The sequence below is a fragment of the Psammomys obesus genome, unplaced genomic scaffold (assembly GCF_907164565.1).
Source record: "Psammomys obesus unplaced genomic scaffold, mPsaObe1.curated_primary_1811, whole genome shotgun sequence".
NCBI lineage: Eukaryota > Metazoa > Chordata > Mammalia > Rodentia > Muridae > Psammomys > Psammomys obesus.
The window spans coordinates 24,651,250-24,658,951 of record NW_026595981.1 but is presented as its reverse complement, the minus strand read 5'-3'; the positions used below and the strand labels follow the sequence as shown (position 1 = coordinate 24,658,951).

Below are 7,702 nucleotides of genomic sequence, written 5' to 3'. Positions count from 1 at the left end.
CTGTGCCGGAACTCACTCTGTAGACCGGGCTGGCCTCGAACTCACAGAAATTCTCCTACCTCTGCCTCCTGAGGGCTGGGATTAAAGGCGTGTGCTACCACCGCCTGGCTGAGGTTCGCTCTTCTTTAACCTCGGGTGAGGAAGCCGATTGGAGTCTTGGGGACGGGATGTGTTTTATTCACTGGCCCCTAAACAACATGGCAATTTGCAGCTGAACAGGTTGGTGAGTTTTCTGACTTTGTTGATGACACCTGGATCTCCACAAAGCAGTATTTAATTCTTCTTAACGATAGTGGACACCATCGGAAGTGACCTTTTGCTGAGTCGGTCCGGCTAGGGAACCCCGAGCCCGGTTTCCTAAGCAGGGGAAAGGTTTTCAGCGTCTCTGTGGGAAAGGGAATCGGGGTGGCTCCAGGGACGGCTGAGGGCCAGATGTGGAAGGAGGGCAGCCTGTGCGTCTCTACAGACCTCTGCAGGGCCTTTCTCAAATTTCCCCGTTAGGGAGAATTGCCATAGTTACCCCGATTCCTGCCTCCAACAGAAGGTTCTGGGTGCCAGTGGGGTCCAGGGACCTGGAGCTAAGGGCAGGTGCCGGCAGAGGCCTGGAGCGAACCCTGGCGGGCCAGCTGCCTCCTCTTGGCCTTCCTCTCTAAGAGATGGGGTTCCATGATCCCCCTGATTGCTCACCTAATATCCGAGAACCCGAGAGAAGAGCAATCCTGATGCCACACTCTTTGAGGCCCGGAGTCGGCTAGACTTCTGCTGGAGGGGACACAGGGAGAAGTGATTTTAGAGAGGTGACGAAAAGCCTTTTTTATTTTATTTCTCACCTTAATCTTGCCCTGTCCTGACAACTCCGCGAGAAACCCGGGCCCTGCGCAGGCTGTTATTCCATCGCTTTGTGCCTCCTCTGTCACCCCATCTCTTCCCTCCCTCTCACTAACAGCCCGACAAGCTTTGGGGACAGTGGGAACTCAGTGCACAAGTGGTTGCGCGGGCTCTCAAATCCCTTTCAAAAAGAGTGTACAGGGCAAGGCTCCTACAAGGACGCTAGGCACAGACCAAAAAAAAAAAAAAAAGAGTTTACATCCAATTCATGCTCCGTGTGGGCCCTGAGCTTGATCTTAAAAGGCTGGAGTGGGTTTGTGGGTGAGGGAAAAGTGAAGGAAAGCGGAGCTGGGCACAGTCCGGGGACCTGATTCCTTTCCCCAGCTCACATTCCTCCCCTCCGCCCCAGTCCCGCTGCCGCGGCCTCCACCGCCAAGGGGGGCCCTAGACTCCCGCTCCAACTATTCCAACCATCCTGAACAGGGTGGGGCTCTCAGCTCTCGGGTCCCCCTCCGCTGCCCCTCCCGGGTTGGTCTCCCCTTCTGCCCCGGTCCCTCCCTTTCTGGGGTGGGGCCAGCCAATGGCCGACGTGACTCTGGGTTTGGCTCGGGAGCTGGGCAACTCGCGGATTCCCCGCCCCGCAGTTCTGGCCAGCGTCCCGGCGCGCACGGACGTGGCTCGAGTTTCCTCCGCTCCGGGCTGCGGCTCCCTTTCCCCTCTCTCGCTCCTCCTTCTCTCAGGGTCTCCCGCTCCAGTTCAACCCGGCCGGGGCTCCCCACCCTCGCCCCCCAGCACGGCTCCGGGAAGCCATGGAGGATGTCACTCTCCATATCGTCGAGAGGCCGTATTCCGGATTCCCCGATGCCTCCTCCGAGGGCCCGGAGCCCACCCCGGGGGAGGCGCGGGCCACCGAGGAGCCGTCGGGGACCGGCTCGGACGAACTCATCAAGTCGGACCAGGTCAACGGCGTGTTGGTGCTGAGCCTCCTGGATAAGATCATCGGCGCCGTCGACCAGATCCAGCTGACCCAGGCCCAGCTGGAGGAGCGGCAGGCGGAGATGGAGGGCGCCGTGCAGAGCATCCAGGGCGAGCTGAGCAAGCTGGGCAAGGCGCACGCCACCACCAGCAACACCGTGAGCAAGCTGCTGGAGAAGGTGCGCAAGGTCAGCGTCAACGTGAAGACGGTGCGCGGCAGCCTGGAGCGCCAGGCCGGCCAGATCAAGAAGCTGGAGGTCAACGAGGCGGAGCTGCTCAGGCGCCGCAACTTCAAAGTCATGATCTACCAGGTGAGACCGGGCACGCGCGGCCCCGGCCCCGGGAGCTGGGTGGGGACCCCCCCCCCCCACAGTCCCCGGCCGAGGCTCGTCTCTCCTGCCAGCCCGGCCCCGGTGAGAGACGTCAGCTGGAGTGGGTGGACTTCGGGGAGTGGCGGGGCTCTCGGGGGGCACCCGGAGAGGCGCACCCCGCGCCACCCCACCTAGGCCCCACCCCGCGGTCTCTAACTCCTGGCGGAAGAGTTAGCGCGCTGGGCTTGGGAACGCTGGGCGCTCCCAGCTCGTCTCCGTCGAACGTCTTCGCGCTCGGAGGGAGGCTTGGGGGCGGGGAGGGGACGGCCGAGGTCCCCGGTGTGGTCTTCGGGCGCCCCTCTGTAAGCAGACACTGAAGGTGGGGCCCGGGGCCTGGGGCCTCCGGCGCTGAGGGCTCGATATAGCGGGTGATTCAAGGCTCAGGCACGCGGCGGCGGGGGCGCCGTGCAAGGGACACGACCGCCAGCCCCTTTCACCCTACCCCGCGCCCCCCGCGCCAGCCTCGGGCTGCCCACGCGCGTCCCCTTGCTGCGATCCGCCCCTGGCCTCCGGGCGCTTTGGGGACACCCAGTCTCGAGGTGTGCGGGCGCCCTTGGCGCCTGCTGGGGGCGGGTGGGGCGGGCGTTAGAAGTGCAGAGTGGGGATAGTGGAGGGGGCGGGCTGGGCGCGGTGAATCACCCCTGCATTGCTGCGGGGGGCCGTGCCCTCCGGAGGAGCGGTGAAGAGGCTGGTGGGCGGAGGCGGCCGCCCTCAGGCTCCACCCGTTGCTAGCTTTCTACCTTTATGGGTTCCTCCTGCCTGGATGCAGCTGGGATTCTCAGTGCTGGTTTGCCCCATCCCTGACCCCGTTAAGAGTAAATCTGAGCTGAGTGAGGAGCTGGGGCTCTTTCCCTGGGAGGGAACGTGCGAGCCTTGGCCCCTCCTGTTTGGGCCTGGTTGTTGGGGTCATTTTATGCTCCTGATAAAAAGGGAAGAGGAGGTTTCCCATATGCCCTACCTTCAAGGACCTGTGTCAGGGAGCTGTGGTCACCAACTGCTCTCCGCCTTGCTTGATTAGGATGCTTCAGAGTAAGCAGGTGTGAGATGAGGACCTTCGCTTGGTTTTTCCCAAGATCGCTTGGTTTTCCCAAGGGTCTGTGGGAGACCTGAGGAGACTTTCGTGATAGGACCGCCTGAAACAGGATTGCTCCTGGCTCCTGCCTCTCCCTGCTGCTGAGGGGACTCTTTCAAGGGGCCTGTAAAAAGTTTTGCCTTGCTGATGCATACTGTCATTCCAGAGGCCAAGGCAGCCTGGGACACGTAAAACGACTGTCTAAATAATAATAATAATAATAATAATAATAATAATAATAATAATAATAATAATAAAGCTTTGCTTCTCCCAGTTATAGCACCCACTTGGTAGGAGAAAGCGTTTACTTAGAGCTGTGTCCACTCAGCTGTTGAGAGGCAGGAGGATTGGGACGATGGGGCCTTGTGAGCGGTTTCTGAGACCCGTGTAGCCCTTGCAGGTGACATCTAGGGAAAGAGAACAGGACCTGGGACAATAAGCTAGCGCTCTCCTTCAAGACCTGTGCTTGTTACAAAGAACTTGGAGAGGTGACTTTCTCATTTTACCTCAGCCTGGAGGTAGGCCTCCCAGCGCTGGGGATGGGGATTTTTTTTTTTTTTTTTTTGAGAGAAAGGACAGGTATTGCGTGGGTGGGAGACTGCTCTGCTGAGGTCTGACCCCCCTCTGTCCTGTTCTCTTCATCACTGGCATTTGACAGTCGTCACCATCTGAATAGTGGGGGGGGGGGCACTCACCACGTGGTTTTGACTACGTCGGAACCAGTGGCAGAGGGCAGAGGTTGAGGAAGGGTGGCTTGGGACTGGGACTAGAGAGTTGGCTCCGTTATAAACAGCACCGAATGCTCTCCTGGAGAAACAGACTCTCGTTCCTGGCACCCACATGATGGCTATCAACAATCTAACTCCAGTCCCAGGGGGTCTGACCCCCTCTTCTGCCTCTGCAGGGGCACGGCACGCATGTGCTGTACAGACATGCACGCAGCATAACACACGCACCTGCTTCCACTACCTGGGTTAGGGCTCAGGGTTGCACAACTTCCCTGAGCTGCCCCACAGTTGTGCCTGGTGGGGGTGAGGGAGTGGGGCCTCCGATGTTGGAGCAGGGCAGCCTGCTCTCCTTCTGGGTCTGCAAAGGTCCGCAGTCTGAGAAAAGAATGGGGTAAAAATAGCCATGTGTCTTGGCAGGCCTAATAGGGAAGACGGGGGCCACAGAGTTTATGGGAAACTCAGGATAAGGAGATGGCCAGGCAAGAGAGAGCAAGAGAGGGGAGGGGAGGCTGAGGCTGGCTGGAAAGAGGCTCCCAGATGACAAAGGCTTTTAGAGAGGAAGCAGAGAGGAGAGTCTGTGTTCCCCACTGTAAGTGTGGGAGGTCATGATGTGGCAGCGCAGGAGAAGGTGCCCAAGGTTCTGGAAGTCTCAGTAGTCGGGTCACGATGTCTGGCCACCCATGCCCTATTTCCTGGGTAGGGGATACCTTGTATGGCCATACACAAAAGGGAGCAATTTGGCATCTCATTTTATCTCACAGGGCTGCAGTTACCAGCCCAGCAACAGCTAGAGAAGCAGAGCAGTGAGTTCTAGTGGTAACAGACTGAGGGCGTCTAGGAAGTCTGGGTAATTTGTGCGGATGGAGGCAGTTGCTCTGAAATGCTGCGCAACACCAGAGGGCTGAAATCCACACATCCACTCGTACGGGCAACGATTCCAATACTTTCAGGGCTGGATTAGAATCTAGAAGGGGGAGAGAAAGTGGAAACAAATGCTTTCTGGAAGCTGTAATCTTTCCCATCTCAAGCATGCTGGGCAAACTGATTTACCCCGTAGCCCTCCATCCCTGAAACGTGAAATAGTTTGGATGAGGCAAAGTTGACACCCATTCTATCTGCTCCAAGGGCTTGGGGAGAGGACCTAGAAGCATTGACGAGATTGGGTTTCTCACAGGCGTTAAAGGGGAGGACAGCATGGCTGGAATGAGGACTTGCTGGCTTCTTCTCAAATCTTCACCCAGCCTTTAATTCCTTCCTTCCTGTACTCCAAGTGAATCACAGATACCTTTCTCTAGAAGAACTCTAAACCTTTATCTAAAAATACTTTCTGCTTGTTGCTCTGGTCCCTTTTGCCCCTTAGCCTCATCACTGAAGAGTAAGTATATGTCTTCCATGTCATTTATCCTAACTGCTAACTTTGGGATGTTTTTCTTGGCCATGGAATCCAAAGTAGACAGGGAATTTTTTTGGCATTCCCAGGACTAAAGGAAATCTTACTATCTGCCCACCTACCCCTGTCAAATCTGACTGGCATAAAAGTCAAAGTTAAAAAGGTGAGATGAGGGCACAGAGCAGGCAACTGGCAGCAAGCAGGGACGGGATATTATGCTAAGCAGCAGCCTCAGAGACGAGGGGCACCCGTGCAATTTTTGGAATCCCGTCCATGTGGATTTCACCATCCTGTCTCTGGAGCCCCCTGAGCTAGATGATAACCAGCTTCATCCTCTCCACTGTGTCTCTTAGGAAGCTGGGGCCCAGTCAGGGGAAGTTACTTTGCTATTGTCCCTTAAGCGATGAGGGGTTGGTTTAAAACTGGGCCCAGCTGAATATGGTGGCGCCCGGCTGGACTCCAAGCTCTCAGGAGGCCACGGAAGCAGGATTGTGGGTTTGAGATCAGCCTGTGCTACTTAGGGAGACCCTCTCAGAACAACCCTCACCACCCCAAAGGAGCAAACAACAGGGGATAGGAATCTAGCTTTACTGGTAGAATGCTTGCTTGGCATGCTGCCCCCCCCCCCCCCCCCAGGACTCCATCTCTAGCACCTAGCTAGAGTGGGCGGTGCATGACTGTAACCTCAGCACTCCGGAGGTAGAGGCAGGAGGATTAGTAGCCAGTTTGAGGCCAACCTGAGCTGCATGAGACGCAGACTCAACGAACATGCAAACTAGGCCAGAACCTTGGGTACGTTGCTCCTTCCTGGAATGCTCTGTGATTTGTGTGTGCACATGCGTGCAGACACGTGTGTTGTGTTGTCTACAAGTGGCCAACGGTGGAATATTGATGGCCATTAGCTGCTCCAGCTCCTGAGCGCTGAAACAGAAGCAAAGCCATCCAACCACATGAGAGTAGGAGGCGGTGCCTGGGCCAGCCGTGGGTATCCCGGCTTGGGCTTCCATTCTAGGAGCCATTTTCCATCTCCCTGCCACTTCGGTCTCCTCCCTGTCACTTCCGTCTCTTCCCTGTACTCCACAGGTCGGGGCCTGTTGCTGCTATGGAGTTCAGTGCACACGTGCCTTACTGAACGTCGCTACTGTCTGAGTCTGCTGTTCCCCTAACGGCCCCTCTCCTGAGTTCTGACTGCCCAAAGCGAGAGTGTGAGCTTAGCTCTCGAGGGGCCCGGAAGCCGTCAGCGGCAACCCGTAGGCCCACCTTTCCTGAAGACGGCTTGCTTGTTTCTAGATTCTGCTTTCTCTGTGTTACAGTGTCTGCTATCCTACAGGGACAACAAGGGAGGCAGGAGGTAGAAACTTGGCCAAAGGGAAGTAGCCAGCGTGTCCCTCTTCTGCGCCTGCCCCTTTTCTTATCCAGGGTGGCACCCATGCCTGCCCACTCCGCCTCAGGGCATAACAAGAAGGGAGTGTGTGTCTCTTCCACTCAGTGGAGCCTCCCTGTTAGAATTTACCAACTGGTCTCAGAACATTCCTTCTCCATGCCTGGCAGCCCCTCTCCCCTCTCTCCAGCCCCTCAGTAGCCATGGCCATTTCACGAGTGACACAGACACTGCAAGGTAGAAGGTGGAGGCCCAGTGAGAGGACTGAGGAACATTCTGGAGGACAGGAAGGAGGTGGACGGAGGCTCAGTGGAAGCTCTGTTTATTAATTCATGGGCTTGGGTTCCTCCCACCCTTTCTGGCTCTAGGGCCTTCCGAAAGAGGCATTTCAAATGTGGTTTCGGCACACCCTAATCCATCCGGGGGGGGGGGGGGGGCTTTCCCTCCTCAACCAGACCCCACTCTGCATGTCACAGAGGCCTCTTTCTGTCAATCTCCCCGCATCCATCCCAAGTGCCATTTAAACCCCCTTTTCCTCATCTTAGCCCAAGAAGAAGCCGAATGCACCCCCTGGGCCGGCCACACCCAAGATCGTGCCTCTTGACCTTCTGCCTGAGACTGAGCCCTTTCACCTGAAGCCTGAGACAGTGCCTGACCGCCCAGCCTTTGAGCAGATGCCCAGCCCACTGCCCTATTACCCAGAGCCTGGGCCCAGACCCACCCAAGAGGAGCCAGCGGCTGGTGGGAGTATCTAGGATTTCCTGGGATGAGGGGCCCCGGGTGTCCCTCCCAGCTCCCATCAGCTCATCGTTTGATGGGAGTCAGTGCCTTAATGGCCTCTTTCGAGCTGCTGTCCATTACGGGTGCTTGGGCTGGTGCACTGCTCAGGCAGATGTGGTGTGTGCCGTGTGGGTGGGCAGCAAAAAGTGGTGTGTGCCGTGTGGGTGGGCAGCAAAA

At 57.3% G+C, this 7,702-nt stretch overlaps 1 protein-coding gene across 1 annotated transcript in view; it reads left to right on the top strand.

The window, feature by feature from the left end:
• Window positions 1-1,457: 1,457 nt before the first annotated feature.
• Cavin1 (caveolae associated protein 1) overlaps window positions 1,458-7,702 on the top strand; it is a 13,404-nt gene continuing 7,159 nt past the window's right edge. Inside the window, exon 1 of the mRNA XM_055620489.1 lies at window positions 1,458-2,114. Within this exon, the coding sequence (XP_055476464.1) occupies window positions 1,638-2,114 (477 nt within the window). The 5' untranslated portion in view covers window positions 1,458-1,637. The remainder of the gene's footprint in view (window positions 2,115-7,702) is intronic.